The sequence below is a fragment of the Acomys minous genome, assembly GCF_964271855.1.
Source record: "Acomys minous genome assembly, chromosome: 3".
In the NCBI taxonomy this organism is placed as follows: domain Eukaryota; kingdom Metazoa; phylum Chordata; class Mammalia; order Rodentia; family Muridae; genus Acomys; species Acomys minous.
In genome coordinates, this window is record NC_140485.1 from 79,379,671 (window position 1) to 79,397,734 (window position 18,064).

At 46.8% G+C, this 18,064-nt stretch overlaps 1 protein-coding gene across 2 annotated transcripts in view; it reads left to right on the forward strand.

Moving 5' to 3' along the window:
- Window positions 1-9,621, forward strand: part of EDEM2 (ER degradation enhancing alpha-mannosidase like protein 2) — a 29,639-nt gene extending 20,018 nt beyond the window's left edge. For both annotated transcript variants that reach the window (XM_084775687.1, XM_084775686.1), the window contains 5 exons: window positions 25-166; window positions 1,142-1,266; window positions 2,917-3,061; window positions 6,099-6,220; window positions 9,054-9,621. In XM_084775687.1, coding sequence (XP_084631813.1) covers window positions 25-166; window positions 1,142-1,266; window positions 2,917-3,061; window positions 6,099-6,220; window positions 9,054-9,542 — 1,023 coding nt within the window. In that variant the 3' untranslated portion in view covers window positions 9,543-9,621. The remainder of the gene's footprint in view (window positions 1-24; window positions 167-1,141; window positions 1,267-2,916; window positions 3,062-6,098; window positions 6,221-9,053) is intronic.
- Window positions 9,622-18,064: the final 8,443 nt, after the last annotated feature.

Genomic DNA, 18,064 nt, shown 5'->3' on the forward strand with positions numbered 1-18,064 from the left:
TCCTAAGTACTGTGTTTCTCTTAGGTTGGCAATCACATCGATGTGCTCACTGGCAAATGGGTGGCCCAGGACGCAGGCATTGGGGCCGGCGTGGACTCCTATTTTGAGTACCTGGTAAAAGGAGCGATCCTTCTTCAGGATAAGAAGCTCATGTCCATGTTTCTAGGTAAAAGGGGCAGGGTAAGGGGGCTTCTTATAGGACTCTCCCGTTGGCTGTGCTTTGTTGTGTATGTCAAGTTTCTGCCTGGTCCTACAGAATCCACACGTTCTGCATTCAGCACCACAGGAGGCTCTAAATATTTTCTTTTTTGTTTTATAGGTTTTTTTTTTTTTTTTGCTTAGGTTTGTTCTATTTGGTTTTGATTATTTATTTCTGGTTTTGAGTCAGGGTCTCATGTAGCCTAGGCTTGTCTCAAATTCTGGGTAGCCAAGGATAACTTTAAACTCTTTCTCTTCCCACCTCTTCCACTGCTGTGTGACACTGTTCCTGGGGAGACAGGAACAAATGTCTGCTCATCTCAGTTAGGGAACCAATGACAGGCTGGAGTACGGACACTCCGTGTGTCCACCCTCCGTCCTTCCGTCAGAGCTTAGTCTGTGTGTCCTGCCTAGCAGGCAGTATGCCTCCCCTCCAAGTGCGGAGCCGTCAGCATCTGCCCTGTGCCTTAGTCATTTTCCAGTTTCCCCTAGTCCTCTATTTGCAGAGGGTCACACTTAGCTGGTCAGTAAATACGTTGACCTTTCAGGCCACTGAACACTAGCAATAATTGTCATGTCGGCTTGTCAAGCACACAGTGATAGTCATTACAGCCGCTGTTGATTCATTTAGTGCATATTTATTGGGTAACATTGGCATACCAAACACTGCACCAAGCTCTGAGCGTGGGTTGTTTAAATTCTTATTACATCTTTGACAGAGGTCATGAATTTATGTCTGTATTTGGTTTGTTGTCCGTCCAGATTATATTTATTATGCGCTGTCCTAGTGGTGGGCTGGAGTTGAGGCGGGGCTTTGAACCCGTGTTCCTTTCGCTTGTGCTTCCCTCAGTGTGTCCCAGTGTGCCCCGAGGCCAGGCGTAAGTGCATGCTTCTGCTGTCCCTTCTCTCACCTGTGTCCATTACCTCATCTCCCACAATGCAGAGTACAACAAGGCCATTCGGAATTACACCTACTTCGATGACTGGTACCTCTGGGTGCAGATGTACAAGGGGACCGTGTCCATGCCAGTCTTCCAGTCCTTGGAGGCCTACTGGCCTGGCCTTCAGGTAGGATTTGTCAAAGAGAGGGGTTGCTGAGTGCTCTGGGGGTGGTGCGTGGAAGAAGCAGCCAAAGCAAGCTGGGCAGAGACGTGATTCTACCTAAGAGAGCGTTAAGCAGCTGAGCGCCCAGGTGCCTGCAGGTGCGGTGCCACCCGCAGCCGTGTGCAGCGTTGCCACAGGCCGCATAGGAGCAGCCACTGACAACAGCTACTTTTCCACTGGGCATTTGTGCCCAGTTCCTTACTTGACACGGTGGCCCGCCCTGCCCACCGTCCTGATTTTTTACCCCGATACAGTCTGGTAGAATTACAGTTAGAAGAGACCTTCGAGCCCATCTAATCTACCCCTACCTATACCTAAATATTTCATGTGCAAAAATATTTTTGTAATCTAAATGATGCCTTTTGCTTTGTCTTGAGACAGGCCCTCATCTACCCGAGGCTGGCCTTGAGTTCACTGTGTAATGGGGGATGGCCTTGAACTGCTGATCTCCCTGCCTCTGCCTCCCAAGCGTTAAGAGAAAGACACTTCAGAGGCCGTGAGAATGAGCAGCCTCCCTTTGTGCAGATGCACACACTTGCACAGGAGCACACATGCATCCACACATGCACACATAAAGAGTCAAGGAAACACGAACAGGAAGATTGCTATTGCACTACAGTAAAGCACTAGGAGTAATAATTAAAATTTTAAAGTTATTAAATAGAAGCAGGAAAGTGGCCTGGCCATGGTGGCACACACCTTTAATTCCAGTGCTTGGAAGACAGAGGCAAATGGGTCTCTGTGAGTTCAAGACAGCCTGGTCTACATAGCAAGTTCTAGGACAGAGTCAAATAGGAAGAGCCTGTCTGTAAGATAGGAAGGAAGGAAGGAAGGAAGGAAGGGGTCTTTAAATAGACTTAACAGTAACATATATTCTCTGACCCACAAATCCTATTTCTGGATATTTGTCTTACCGATACATTTTCATATGCTTGAAGTGATTTGTAGGCAGTATTCATTGCGGCATTGACTGTTTCAGCAAATGGCAAAAGACTGGAATCAAGCCAAATGAGCAGTTATAGAGTGGGTGAAACGTGGGTCTCTGGGACAGAATACTGGGCAGCTGTCTAAACAGGCGGGCCCTCTCTGTATACGTGGAAGAAGACCGAGGTAGACTCTTGAATGAGTAAAGAAAGCAGAGAACCGCATGTTCAAAAGGCTGTTCGCAGTGTAGGGAAACAGCACTCTCATTCTCTTAGGTCTACATAAGGAATAAGGTAAGAAAAAGGCCACTAGTAAGCATGGCCGTCTGTTGGAGGTGTGGGGTCCTCGTGAGTCTCAACATGTCAGTCTTTCCCCTGCACTTAGAATCTTGGATCAGCTCTCCAAGGTAAAAGACTGGTAGAGGCAGACGCTGACCATGGAGGTTCAGAGAGTCCTCAACAAGGAACGAGATAGGTGTTGAGTTTTATGTCTTACAGTCAAGGCCCTGAGAGGTTCACTCTGTGGCTCAGGGCTGCAGAGTCAGCGGCCAGCCTCAGGGCTGACACCAGCACTCTTGGCTTCCAAGGCTTTGCTTTGTCCTTCCCTAGATATCGATTGGTTGTGAGGTTTTACCTGTGGACTCTGGGCCTGAGTCTGCTGACCTGATGACCTTTTTTTTTTCCTCCACAGAGCCTTATTGGGGATATTGACAATGCCATGAGGACCTTCCTCAACTACTACACTGTATGGAAGCAATTTGGGGGGCTACCAGAATTCTACAACATTCCTCAGGGATACACAGTGGAAAAGCGAGAAGGCTACCCACTTCGACCGGGTAAGCAGTGCCTTTGGTCCATGGCTGACCTGCAGGCTCTGGTTCTCCACACCTTAGCCCTTCACAGATGCTCTCCAGGCTGTTTTTCTGTCCTCTCTACTGGCTCTTTTTTGTTTTGTTTTCTTTTGCTTTTTGAGACAGAGTTTCTCTGTGTGATAGCCATGGCTGTCCTGGACTCTCTTTGTAGACCAGGCTGGCCTTAAACTCACAGAGATCTGCCTACCTCTGCCTCCCGAGTGCTCAGATTAAAGGAATGTGCCACCACACCTGGCTTCTAATGGCTCTTGATGGTTTTCCTCCTCAGGAGGGAAACTGAGTTCTGCTGAGTTGAAGAGGCTCACCCAAGGCAGTTAACTGTAGGAGCTAAGACCAGAACCCAGGTCTCCTGTCTAAGTCCAGTGTCTTTGAAACTTGGAGAAATGATAAAAAAGAGAGATGCCAGGCAGGCTGAATCCTGGGGACTTCTGCCACCAGCACATCATGAGCTGCAGGCCACTTCTGTCAGTGGTTTATGAAAAGTCCACTTCTACACTGTGGAATGTTAGAACCATGGACCTTAGGCTATTGAGTCTCAACTCTCGTCTTGGCAGGTCAGAATCAAGGAGAGGACCACAGATTGGACTCTGTCTTAAGTCCACTGCCAGCTCTGATGTCTTCTGATTCATTGCAGGGAAGTTCAGAGCTGTGAGGAAGGAAGGGCTAGGGAGACAGAGGCCAAGATTAGTCAGGAGGTAGGCACATGGTCCAGTGTAAGTCAGGTCACACGGGAGTCTCTGCACGTCCTCCCTTGCCACCTGAATTTCCTTTGAGCCACAAGACCTATGTTCTTCATGCCTCCGCCATCCTGTGTTCTCTGCCCCATTCCTTTCCTCCTCTAACGCCAGGGGATGTAGGACTTGGAGGGGAAAGAGCACTGTGATGCCAGTAGAGCATCGGCCGTCCCGTGCAGGACACCGCACGGACTGCAGTACTGTGATGGCAGTAGAGCATCGGCCGTCCCATGCAGGACACCGCACAGACTGCAGTACTGTGATGCCAGTAGAGCATCGGCCGTCCCGTGCAGGACACCGCACAGACTGCAGTACTGTGATGTCAGTAGAGCATCGGCCGTCCCGTGCAGGACACCGTACGGACTGCAGTACTGTGATGTCAGTAGAGCATCGGCCGTCCCATGCAGGACACCGCACAGACTGCACTTCTTTCTGTTTCTCAGACATTTGTTCTCATGACTTCTTTTTTGTTTTGTTTTTCTAAGACATGGTTTCTCTGTGTAGCCCTGGCTGTCCTGGACTCCATATAGACCAGGCTGGCCTCGAACTCACAAAGATCTGCCTGTTTCTGTCTCCCAAATCCTGGGATTAAAGGTATGTACCACCAGACTGGGCATGGTCTTCAGTGGCAGTTAGAGAACCTAGCCTGAAGTCCTCAAAAGGCCTTTACCTCCCTGGACTGTCCTTGAGAGTTGACCAGGGTGACATACAGCAAAGCACTGGCTCACACAGTAAGCTCATGTGTGAGAAAGAGAACAAATTGGCCTTGCCCCAGCCAGCTCCCAGCAGCAAAGGGCGGCCTCCCAGGAGAGCACTGCCTTTTCTGCGTGTGTCCATCTGCTCTGGAATGCACCCTAGAATGTGAGCAGTTGAATTAGCTCTTATTTAGAGGATCGTGGAATGAGGGAGGAAGGGTCAGGAGATCTGAGGAGACAGGCAGAGACTTGTTCTCCAAACTAAGAGTCGATGAGGCTGTGGCCGTGGCTCAGTGGTGGGTGGTGTGCCTAGCATGTGCGTGGCCCTGGCTCTGCCCCCCATCACTACAGAAGTGAGAAGATGAGAGCGTGAGTGAGAGCTAGAGCTCACATCAGAAGCCAGGGCCAGGAAAGGAGAAGACCAGAGGAGATGCTGGGGAGGGAAGAGAGAGGCGGCCTTTTATTTGAGAAGAGGTAAGTGTGAAGTAGAAAACAGTGAAGCTGAGGACGGTGGCGGACACCTGTAATCCCAGAGCTAGGGAGGCAGAGGCAGGCGGGTCGCTGAGAAGTCAAGGCCAGCCTGGTGTCCAGAGCTCGTTCCAGGACAGCCAGGGCTACCCTAACCCTAACCCTAACCCTAACCTGTGGAACCTGAGGAAAGAAAGGAAGAGAAACCTAACAAGCTCTTGCTTTTGCCCACTGAGGCCATCAGCAACATAAAACCATTTTTCCCCATGACAAGTTTTCATGTGTTTAAAAGCAATAAACATATATTTTTAAGGACAAGTAGTCTTACCTGGGTCCATGCCTGTTGGCCAACATCCAGCTGAGGAAGGGGCCGGGCTGAGCACCACAGTCAGCAGCGGTGTAGAATAGGACCCCTCAGAGCATCTGGAGCACCTTCTCATACTCTGCTGTAGCCTTGAGCTTACTACTGGTGAGGATGGTTTAAAACTCTTGACTCTCATACCATCCTTTCCCAGGTGTGGGCATCTTAGGTGTGTGGCACCACACCCAGCTAATGTGTCATAATTAATATTTTTCCTTTTTCTGTGGTGCTGGGAATTGCACCCAGGGTCTTGCGCATGTTGGGTAAATGCCCCTTCCCAGAGCTATATTCCATGGTGTTCTTGTCACTTTGCTGCTGGGACTACTTGCCCGTCAGACAGAGTGCACTATGAAGTCAGGGAGGTAACAGACGTTGCAGATCAGGTCACGACTTCTGCTGCCTTCTCTGTCCCAGAGCCTGGCTGCCTCTCTCTCCCTGGGGGACAGGAGTCTGCTGTGCCCCACTGAGCTCCAGAACCTGTGCATCTCGGCTCTGAGAACCAAAGACAGACACATTCAGTCTTCACAGTTTTCATACTGTCAGAACTTATTTAATAATAAATTCATAAGCTGCACTGGTTTCATTGGTTGCAGTTTGCCAAGTGGTCCCAAAAGCTATGCCTTGATTCTCTTCAGGGGGCCTGTGCCGACCAGGTCCTGGCGGGGAGGAGTTCTTTGCTGCCTTCCCTGAGCAGGCCCCCCGCCACGCTTGCCCAGCCACTGAAGTTTTGCTTGGCTTTACAGAACTCATCGAGAGTGCAATGTACCTCTACCGTGCCACAGGGGACCCCACCCTCTTAGAACTTGGGAGAGATGCTGTGGAGTCCATTGAGAAAATCAGCAAGGTGGAGTGTGGATTCGCAACGGTTAGTGTTTCAGGGGCCCGGGGAAGTGGAAGTGTCACCTATTGCCGCTCAGAAGCCATAGTGGTGATTTGGCAGTGCTGGAGCCTTATCACCAGAAGGGAGTGGTTCTAAACTTAGGAACAGACGCTTGCTGAAGGCCATGTGTCTGGTGGAAGTGTGAAAGGTCAGCAAGGAGGAAAGGCAGGCAAGGGCAGAGTGACTCATGGCAGTACAGGCCTTATTTGGGGAAAGAAATCTACAGAGGGCCTCTAAAAAATGCGCCCAGTGTCCCCTTACAAGATGGTACAGTTATAGGACACAGCAGAGGGATCATGGAAGGAGGCTAGGTTTCTCCTGAGCCTGCAGTTTGTTGTTGCTAGAGGTAGAAGGTGAGTAAACAGTTAAAGAGCAGTAGGTGACTGACAGACATCTCTCCTAGGGGCCATTATGTGGGGTCCCCGGGCAGTCAAACGTATGAAGAAACAAGTTAATTACTTCTAGAAGCCAAATTATTGTAGTTACTGGAATTGTCACAACCAAAATGGAGTTTTACAAATGGCAGGGGCTTAACTACCAAGGTAGACTAGACCCTAAGCCCTTGGCTTACCTCTGCCTGCATCAGTGGTCCTCTGCTGTCAGAGTGATGCTTTTCAAAGTGAGGTTTGTAGAAAGAGTTGTCTGAGGACTTTTTAAGTGAATCTTTTAAAAAAAATATTTATTTATTTATTTATTATTATGTATAGAGTGTTCTGCCTGCATGTACACCTGCAGGCCAGAAGAGGGCATCATATCACATTACAGATAGTTGTGACCAACCATGTGGTTGCTGGGAATTGAACTCAGGACCTCTGGAAGAGCAGGCGGTGCTCTTAACCACTGAGCCATCTCTCCAGCCCCTAAGTGAATCTTAAGAGAGGAAATCTAGAGCTCTATAGCCCTGTATTCAAACCTGGATACCTTAATAAACAGTTCTGTTCTCTCAGGTACTTACTGTAGGTACGGCTTACATGTGCCAGGCACTGTTCTGGGCCATGGGTTAGAGACACAGGCAGACGGGGACCCTTGCTCTCATGAGCTCTCATTTTAGTTCCTTATTGGAAAAGTAAGGAAAATGTGTCAGGGAGACAGAAAAGCAGCCAGTGTGGCTGGAGTGGAGGAGAGTAAACAGGAGGACCGGTAGAGAGCAGCTCTCAGAAGGGGAGGGGTAGACCACGGGGCGCCTTTGTTGGCACAGCAGAGAGTAGGATTTGGTCAGCTCGGGCTGCAAACTTTGGTCCTCTTCTCCTTTTTTTTTTTTTTTTTTTTTTTTTTTTTTTGGTTTTTCAAGACAAGGTTTCTCTGTTAGCCTTGGATATCCTAGACTCTGTAGACCAGGCTGGCCTTGAACTCACAGTGATCCACTTGCCTCTGCCTCCCGAGTGCTGGGATTAAAGGCTTGTGCCACCACGCCTGGTGAGAGCTGACACTCTTAGAGGACCCAACAGGCGAGGCACAGGCAGACGCTGGATACATATAAAACAAATGTAGAAGAGAACGTGCTAGGGGTGTCCTGAGAGTCTATAGAGTTTGTGTTGGGGTGTGGAGTTCAAAACAAAACAGCAAAACTTTTGCAAAAAAAATTTAATGTGACAATATTTTATAAGTAAAGTATAGCTAGGTCCTTATCTCTTTTCATGATGCTAAAGATTCGAGCTAGAGGCTGCTGTGTGCTGGCAAGTGTCCTACCACTGAGCTACACTCCTGCTAGACTCTTTTGTTGATAGAGAAGACTGTAGTATATGGGATAGTAAAGCAGTGCTGTGTTTGACTTCCAGTGTGTTTAGTTCTCTGAAAAGCCAAAGCAATAAGTCCACTGGGAAAGCTCGTTTCCATGAAAAGAAGGTTTCCTGGAGGCCTCCCAAGGTGCATGATGGGAACAGCCCTTCACTCCTTGTCAAACAGGGAAGAAAAATCTGACTTGGTTTTTGATTGAGTCCATCGTTGAGTCACAGTATTGTGCAAGCTAAATGTCCATTGAGAATTAATTTCCCTTAAGTGTATTGGCAAATCTAAGAAGCTAAAAGAAGCGTTTGTAGTAAATTACCCTACTCATCTCTGCCTGTGAACGTTTAAACTTTTCTACAGCTGATCCCTGGTTAGTTATTTACCATAGTGAAAGCCTGACGCTCATCAAGGAAGGGCACATCAGGAATACTGTGTCGCTGTTTGTCATCAGCAGTGTGTCAGAAGCAGATGGATACATTGATGTTTTTCCACAGCTCCAGGAGTTATTTAGCAATAAGCTGACGAGCTACATTGGTTTCAGTGCAGCTTGCCAAGTAGTCCCAGTGTCCCTCCATAGTGGTCTGTTGTCAGCGCCAGTCTTCAATAATATTAACTCTGGGGCTCCGTACTCGACATTGTGCAGGACTTACAGCTCTCTGTATCTGTCATCTAGCTGTCTGTCTACACGTGAGCAGATGACAGAATGTGTAGAAAGGGTAAAGAGACCACAGCAGCGCTCAGGAAGCTCAGAGGCACAGGGGCAGAGATCCTTTTTTTGTTTCCCCCATCAGCCTCTTATCTCCCTCACTTCCTTACATCTGCATTTAAAAAACGTTCACAAAGACCCTCAGGTGAGAGTGTGCTTAGTGCAAGAAAAGGGTTCAAGCAGGAAGAAATGGCAGGGGAAGGATGGAAGCAGGAAACCCAGTTTGTCGCGATTCAGGTGAGAGGTGATGGTGGCGGAAATGAATCACTCATTCACCCAAAAGCCCCAAGCTGTCTGGTGGCAGAGCAGTTTCTAAAGGGGCTGCCTGACCCTTACTCCCTAACCGCGCTGCTGTTCTGACTCGCCTCCCCCCTCCCCTGGCAGATCAAGGACCTCCGGGACCACAAGCTTGACAACCGCATGGAGTCTTTCTTCCTGGCCGAGACTGTGAAATACCTCTACCTTCTCTTTCACCCAAACAACTTCATCCACAACAACGGCTCCACCTTTGACTCTGTGATGACCCCCCACGGGGAGTGCATCCTGGGAGCTGGGGGCTACATCTTCAACACGGAGGCGCACCCCATTGACCCTGCTGCCTTGCACTGTTGCCGGAGGCTGAAGGAGGAGCAGTGGGAGGTGGAGGACTTGGTGAGGGAGCTCTCCTCTCTCAGACAGAACAGGTCCAGAGCTCAGAGAAAGACCATGCGTTCGGGGCCCTGGGAGCCCCGAGCAGGGCCAGGCACACAGTCCTCGCCTGAAAGCCGTGAGCAGCCGAGGGGGAGGCAGAGAACCCCACTTCTCAGCTGCCCTAGCCAGCCCTTTACTTCTAAGCTGGCACTGCTAGGCCAGGTTTTCCTAGATTCCTCATAACCACTGGATAATTTTTTTAATTTTTATTTTTTTGAGACTGAGCTCTAATAATAAATCTGCTTTTGGCTATCAAGTTGTACGCACTGGACTCTTAGTGAGATTTTGCTCAAAAAAAGGATTTGTGCTAAACAATCATGACTATTGCTTGTCCCACTCAGCCGGTTGGTTAGGGACTAAACATTGAGGTGCCTGTCTATGTAGCCCAGGGCTAAATGTGGAATCCCTCTTCTTTCTCTGGCATCTCTGGGGAAGGTGATATCACCAGCATTTCTTTGTTGGTTTTTCCAACACATGCTTTCAACTTTTAACTGCCTCCTTCATCCACGTGTCCTTCTAGGCAATAGAGGTTTATTAAGCACCTCTGGGTGCCAGCCATAACCCCAGAGAGTCAGAAAACAAAGAAAACTGATTTTATTCTTGTTGGAACTAGATTCTGGTAGAGAGAAATAAACTAGTTGGTATATAAAGTGACATTAGCGTAAGTTCCATGAAGAACAGGGCCGGCGCGCACTGGAGGTGGGTTCAGTTGGTGACCCCCAGCATGCACGTGAAAGCCTGGCTCAGCAGTGTCTGTAGCCACAGTGCTGGGGGTGGGGGATGTGAGGGGGGGCGCGTGTGGATCCCTGGAGCTCAGTGGTCAGCCAGCCGAGCTGCCTCAGTGAGATGAGATCCTCTCGAAAAACAAGATGGAAAGCAATGGAGGAAGACGTTGGGTGTCATCCTCCGGGATCCACACACACGCACCCAAAAAGAAAGGAAGGGTGAAAGAAAAGAGTGTGGTGTTAATAACAGGGAGAACTAAGCAGCCTTCAGGTAGGAGGGTCCGCGGGGGTCTTCTGGTACAGGGGAATCTGTACATCAGGAAAAACAGGACAAAATGGTGGTCACGCATGCGCTTTTCATTCAACTTCTACAAAATTAGCTTCAAAGATGGTGGACTTGGGGCCGGAGAGATGGCTCAGCGGGCGAGAACACTGCTGCCCCTGCGTGAGGACGTGGGTTCTAATCCCAGAACTCATAAAAACGTGGACGTGGCCTTAACCCAGCACCAGAGAGTGGAGCTAGAGGTTCACTGGGACTTGCTGACGGTCTTCTTGCTCCAGGTTTGGTGAGAAACCCTGTCTCAAAGGAGTAAGGCAGAGGGACAGCGGGACACCTGACATCCTCCTTGGGCTTCCACAGACACGTGTGTACACACACATGCATGTGCATGAATGAATGAATGAATGGATGGATGGATGGATGGATAGATGAATGGATGGATGGATGGATGGATGGATGAATGGATGGATGAATGGATGGATAGATGGATGGATGAATGAATGAAAGTCCAAAAGGTGGCAGGCTAACAAACAACCTTCCTTATTTCCATAAAATACATAGAATCCAAAGTGACCATTTCTCCACAAGTGGACACATCAGACGTGTATGATCTCAGTATTTGGGAGGCTGAGGCAGGGGCAGCCTGAGCTTCATGATGAGCCTCTGTCTCAAAAAATAATTCAAGATTCATTGTCAAAACATAACTACAAGCCGAGTATGGTGGCGCACACCTTTAATCCCAGCACTCGGGAGACAGAGGGAGTCAGATCCCTGTGAGTTCGAGGCCAGCCTGCTCTACAAAGTGAGTCCAGGACAGCCAAGGCTAACACGGAGAAACCCTGTCTCGAAAAACCAAACCAAACCAACCAAAACAAAACAAAACAAAACAAAAAAAACCCCCATAACTACAAAAGTGATCAATTATTCCTTAAGACCTAAAAATATCCAATTCATGTCCAATATTCTTATTGTGTTATAAATTTATATTTGATTAATTAGAATCTAGCTGGGTGTAGTGGTGCACACCTTTGACCCCAGCACTCGGCAGAGGCAGGTGGATCTCTGTGAGTTTGAGGTCAGTCTGGTCTACAAAGAAAGCTCCAGGACAGACAGGGCTATTACACAGAGAAACCCTGTCTTGAAAAATAAAAACAAAGAAAGAAAGAAAGAAAGAAATCAGAACCTAAGCAGAACTCATATATTTGGTAATTAGCAGTATGTTTCTGCAATGTCCTCTGATATCCAGGTCCTCTCCCCCTCCCTCCTCCCCTCCCTCCTCCCCTCCCTCCTCCCCTCCCTATGTTTCTCCCTTTCTTGTTTCCCACTTTCTGCTTATCTTTATTTTTATTATCTTTCTTTTCTGTGTATGAGTGTTTTACCTGCATAAATGTCTGTGCACATGTGTGTATCGTGTCCACAGAAGCCAGAAGAGGGCGTCAGGTCCCTGAGGACTGGAACTATAGTGGTCATGAGCCACCATGTAGACTCAGAATAGAATGTAGGTCCTCTGCAAGAGCAGTCAGTGCTGTTGACAACTGAGCCACCCCCCACCTCCCACAAAGGAATACACAAAACAAAAGTAACTTGCCGATTTCTTTTTTGTTTTGTTTTTTTTAATTTTTGTTTGTTTAGTTTTTTTGTTTGTTTTGTTTTGTTTTTCAAGACTGGGTTTCTCTGTGTAGCCTTGGCTGTCCTAGACTCATGTTGTAAACCAGGCTGGCCTCGAACTCACAGAGATCCACCTGCCTCTGCCTCCCAGAGTGCTGGGATTATAGGCATATACCACCACACCCAGCTCTTGCCAATTTCTTTTTGCAAAAAGGGTGCCCTAGAACCCAGACAGGGCTCGGGAGCATGTTGGCCAAGACAGCCTCTATCTTTTATCTTCATCGTAGGTAGTGACTGTGTCTCATCCCATTGGTGAGACCTCAACTTTACAGTCTGACACAGTTGCCTAATCAGAGCGGAGGGGGAGGTTCAGGCAATATGTGCCCTTTGACAGAAAAAAAGAATTTCTCACAATTACAATTTGTTGAAGATATTGGGTTACCTTGGAGCGTTCCCATACTAACAAGCCTACTTCCATTATGGTGGGCTGAACTGGTAACATGAGGAAGGAAGCAAGGAAGACAGCAGGATGTGCCAGAGATGGCAAAGGCCCCAAAACAATGTGGTAGGTACTGCTGATTCCCCCAAAGGGAAACAGGGTCCAGACAAATGCTACAATATAGGGAAATCTTGAAAATTCATGCTAGACACCAGACACAAGGGGCCTTTTGTATCCCGAGGTGTAGGTGTCGCTATATTACCCAGGTGCTGGTAAATAGCCTCCCATGCACACCCCTAGAAGCAACTCTAATTAAGCTCAATGGGTCACACATAAAAAGAAGACATGAAAATAGGAGGAGGACTTCCTGGGAAGAAGAAAGTTTTCACCAGAGAGTAGGGGGATGAGAGAGAGGAACAGAGGGGGAAAACAACTGAAAGCCGTTACAGACGTGTGAAACTGGAATAAAAGTCGGAAAAGAGAAAAAGCATTTTCTCATATGAGCCAAAGGATCCGTACTCCAATGCGAGGAGGGATTGATGGAGGTGATGTGAAGAGAAAAGGAAAGTGACAGGCATGCCCGGAAGTGGCGTGTCCCTCAATCAGAGCAATGAAGGACATCGCCTCTCCTTGGGAGTGGAGACTGCGGATGTAGTGCAGGGAAACTTGGAGATTGTAGAGGGTGGGAAGGGGACTTTGGGAAGGGAAGATTCCACCCTTCATGGACTGAAGGTCAGTCCCCCTTCAGTCTCAAAATGACAGATACCAGCAGGGTTTGGTATGCCCACTCTTCCTGTCAGAAGCTCCCTCAGGCCCACCAGTCAAGTCAATTTTCCTGTCTGGAGTTTCCCAGTTCACCTAGGGCTTTTAGGTCATTAACCTTTCATCTAACTTGGTCCCAGTTTAAGTGTTGCAGCTCTGAGGAGAAAGGTTTCCCTGATGGAAGTGTTGCAGCTCTGAGGAGAAAGGTATTCTGGCGCCAAGGAGCCAAGGAACGCTACAGTCACACTGCACAACAAACATCACACAAGAGACTTATTGGGAAAGACACTGGAGAGTGGCTGCCTCTGCTCTGGCGAGAAACAGTGGGGAACTGAGTGGAGGTAGGCTTTAGACAGGGTTTTTTTGGCGGTGGAGGGGGTGGGTTTCTGGAGTAGGGATTGGTGGGATTTCAGGTCTTGAGCTTGGGGCGAGCCCAGGCATTGGTGGGTCTTTAAGTTCAGAGACCGGTGGGTTCTCAAAATCCAGAAGTGAGCTCAGGACTTTTTATCCTTTTTTTTTTTCTTTTTTCTTTATTTTGAGACAGGGTTTCTCTGTGTAGCCTTGGCTGTCCTGGACTCACTTTGTAGACCAGGCTGGCCTTGAACTCACAGAGATCCTCCTGCCTCTGCCTCCCTGATTGCTGGGATTAAAGATGTGTCCCACCGCTCCACCTGGTAGTTTTTAGAAATGGATCTCATTGTATAGCTCTGGCTTAACCTCTTGAATCCTGGAATTATAGATGTCTATCCACATTAATTTCTTGGATATAATGTTTTCATGATTATTGGAGTATGCCTTTGTTCTGAAGAATAAAACACTGGAATATTGAGGTGAAATTTCATGGTATCTGTAATTTTCTTTAAATGGCTTAGCAAAAAGTAAATGGTTTGGGCCAGCAAGATGGCTCAGTTGCCGAAGGAGTGTGCTGCCAAGTTCGATGACTGAGTTCAATCTGCAGGATTCACAAGGCAGAAGGAGAGAGTCAAGTTATCTTTTGACCTTCACACAGAAACCTTGGAATGCATACGCACAAAATCCCACACATGCACAAGAAAAAAATTTTAAAAGGTTTAATAAAATTAATTTTCTCTATAAATATTTATCTACTTATGAAAATATATGAAGATAGCCGGGCATGGTGGCGCACGCCTTTAATCCCAGCATGCAGGAAGCAGAGGCAGGCAGATCGTTGTGAGTTCAAGGACAGCCTGATCCACAAAGTGAGTCCAGGACATCCAAGGCTACACAGAGAAACCCTGTCTTGAAAAAACAAAACAAACAAAAGATCAAATCATTGAGAAATTGTACATTAGAAACAAAATGTGAAAACATTGTTCAAAATGACATCACAAGATGTTGTATGATTACATAGACTTCTTACTATGGCCTGAACATAATAATAATGTGATTTTCTTTAATTATGACTTCCCCATGATTTAAAAAAATATGATTTAAAAAAATTGCCTTAGAAAAATCTTTATGCCTTATTGAGATGATCTTGGTAGTTAATTAAAGGGAGGTAATATTTTGAGAATAACAACATCATATGTGGTTACACCACAGGGCTTACTGCAAAAATTAGTCAAGCTGAGAGAGTCCGGTTTGTTTTGTTTTTTTTCCCCAGTGTTGACCCAAATTCACACCAACAGAAGGATGCTGCTCCCTCTGCTGGTGAGAAGCAGTTGGTCTCCATGGGAGAGGCTGACAGGAAACAGATAAAGTGCACTCAGCTGTCACACAGGTTTCGGGAAACCTTTGTACTTAATTCCTAGTATTATGGTGTTCTTAAGGACTGAATTTGAGGTGAATACTTTAAATAAAAAGATTTTTAAAAAATGTGTTTGTGTGTTCAGGGGTATGCTCATGTGAATGCAGGTGCCTGTGGAGTCCAGAAGAGGGCAGCATCAAGTCCCCCTGGACTGGAGTGAGCCTCCCAGAACTCAGATCCTGGGCAAGAACAGTATGCACTTTTAATAGCGGAGCTGCAACTCTTCAGCCCGTTTTCTCGGCTTTTTGTGTGTGGTTTTGTATTGTGCAAACTTTGCTGAGGTTGTTCATTGGTTCTGTTTGTGTGTGGAAATCTTCAGTTTCCTACATATGGGATGATGTCATCAGGAAATAGAGATGATTGTACTTCTTCCTTTCCAACTGGGCTGCCTTTTTTTTTTTCCTTGACTAATTGCTTTGGCTACATCTTCTAGAATTACACTAACTAGAATGCTATAATGCTAATGGAGTATTGCTGAGTCAAAACTGGACTTCTTTTATATGGAAAAAAAAATGCTTTCAGTAAAGACATTTCAGTTAACCCTCTCATCACCAGTATTCCAGTCTGGGGAAAACTAAGGAGACTTTTTTTCCCTACGTTTCTTCTTTTTCCTATGACTTGCCTATTCCTGCTTATCTATTACTTCTTTTAAAAAGATTTATTTATTTATTATGTATACAGATCTTGTTATAGATGGTTGTAAGCCAACATGTGGTTGCTGGGAATTGAACTCATGACCTCTGGAAGAGCAGTCAGTGCTCTTAACCTCTGAGCCATCTCTCCAGGCCCTCTATTACTTTTTAAAACATTTATTTATTTATTTTTACTCTGTATGTGTGCATATATACACACTCGTGTGCACACATATAGGGCGGGATGCCTTGTGTTCAGAGGTTACTTTTCAGGACCGGGTTCTCTGCGGGTTCCACCATTTGGGCTCCAGGGATGGATCTGAGGTCTTGACAGCAAGTGTCCTGCCCCCCAGGGTCATCTCCCGAGCTGCTCCCAGCCTCTTTGTCTTGCTGCAGTTTTGTAGCAGTGGCTGGTATCTGCTCAGTGGTCACCAACTAGAATTTGTTCCAGGCACTGATCTGGGGACCGGAGATGGTCGAGGCAAAGCACTAACCAGATCATAAGTAACTAACCGGAGAGGTGCACAGAGTAGTGGATTATATGTCAGGTGGAGAAAGCAGGTAGTGCGAGCACGTGTAAGAGATGGATGCTTTAAGCCGGGCGTGGTGGTGCACGCCTGTAATCCCAGCACTCGGGAGGCAGAGGCAGGTAGATCGCTGTAAGTTCGAGGCCAGCCTGGTCTACAAAGCGAGTCCGGGACAGCCAAGGCCACACAGAGAGACCCTGTCTCAAAAACCAAAAAAAAAAAGAGAGAGAGAGACTGATGCTTTATGTCTGTGCTCAGGGAAGTGGTCTTTGATCAGAAAGAAGAGGGATAAAGAAGCTAGCAGCTCAGACAGCCGCCCTGGGGTGGAGAGCGTGAAGCCAACAGTACAGAAAGTTCTTCATAAACTTTAAATTAACTTCTTCCCAGAATGCCATGTGCCTTCTATGGTTGTCCATGCTGTCTCGTACAGGATTGTTATCCTGACTTTGAGGCTGCTTTTATTAATCTTCCAGTTATGGTTCTGAAATTTATACTTAAGAAGACATTTCTTCCCCAATTCATAAAAGGATTATCTTAATTTGTGGCTACCATTTTATGCTTTTTAAACAGTGTTGTGAGCCGGGCGTGGTGGCACACGCCTGTAATCCCAGCACTCGGGAAGCAGAGGCAGGTGGATTGCTGTGAGTTCGAGGCCAGCCTGGTCTACAAAGTGAGTCCAGGACAGCCAAGGCTAACACAGAGAGATTTTGTCTCAAAAAACCAAAAAAACAAAACAAAACAAAACAAAACAAAAAACCAAAAAAAACCCAAACCAGCTTTGTGGACATACAATCTATATTTTAAAACCCACCCGTTTTGAATGTACAATCCAGTGATTTGCATGTGTGAATTTATGCAGTTGTACCACTGTCACCACAGCCCAGTTTTACAGATACACTTGATTTTGTTACATTTAGTTTGATGGTTTTAAGAAGAATTTTAGATTTAAGTGTAAACTTAAAAAAACTAATGTTTTCTTATCAGTTTAAAAAGAAAATCTCCTTCGCCACAGGATAAAGTACCTGTTCTTGTTTTCCTCCAGCAATCACAAGCACACAGATTTTGTTTGGCTCATACAAATTTCAGGATGGTGCAATTTCACTGAAAAAAAAATGCAGTTTTATGGCTTTTATTTTTATTGTTTTTTTTTTCTTCTTTTTAAAAATTATTTTCTTTTTATTTTTTGAGATTATATGGTTATATCATTTTTATTATCCTTTCTCCCCCCAAACCCTTACATATACTTCTCCTTGCTCTCTTGTACCCTCTCTCTTTCTCTCCGCCGCCCCCCCCCCTGCCCTTTTCCGAGTCAGAGTTTCTAGCTTAGCTGTTCTGGACTTGCTTTGTAGACCACGCTGGTCTCAAACTCACAGAGATCTGCCCGATGGCATTAATTGAAATTTTTTATTTTATGGGTGTTGGCCTGAGCATGTCAGAGCCATTGGACTTAGAGTTACAGACAGTTGTGAGCTGCCATGTGGGTGCTGGGAATTGAACCTGGGTCCTATGGAAGAACAGCCAGTGTGCTCTTAACTGCTGAGCCATCGCTCCAGCCCTCCTTGCTCTCTTTCAATACAATTTTTTAAACTTTAAAAATTACATTTAATTTGTGTGAGAGGGAGGGAGGGAGGGATGGGAGAGGAGAGGAGGGAGAGGGAGAGGGAGAGGGGGAGAGAGAGAGAGAGAGAGAGAGAGGGAGGGAGAGAGAGAGCAATTTGAAGGGGTCATTTCTCTCCTTCCACAAACATGCATGCATTAGGTCCTCAGTCTTGGCAGCCAGTGCCTCTACCCACTGACTCATCTCTCGGACCCTATTTTATTTGCTTTAACCCAGGCAGTCCAGCAGTTCTAAGTGGGCATGAAATGAAGATGGCAACCACAGTCCAGCCTGTCCTGGCAGGGCCTATAGATGTCTGCTGTTGTTCCGTGTAATTGTCGATTGCATCATTTCACTCTTGAAGGAA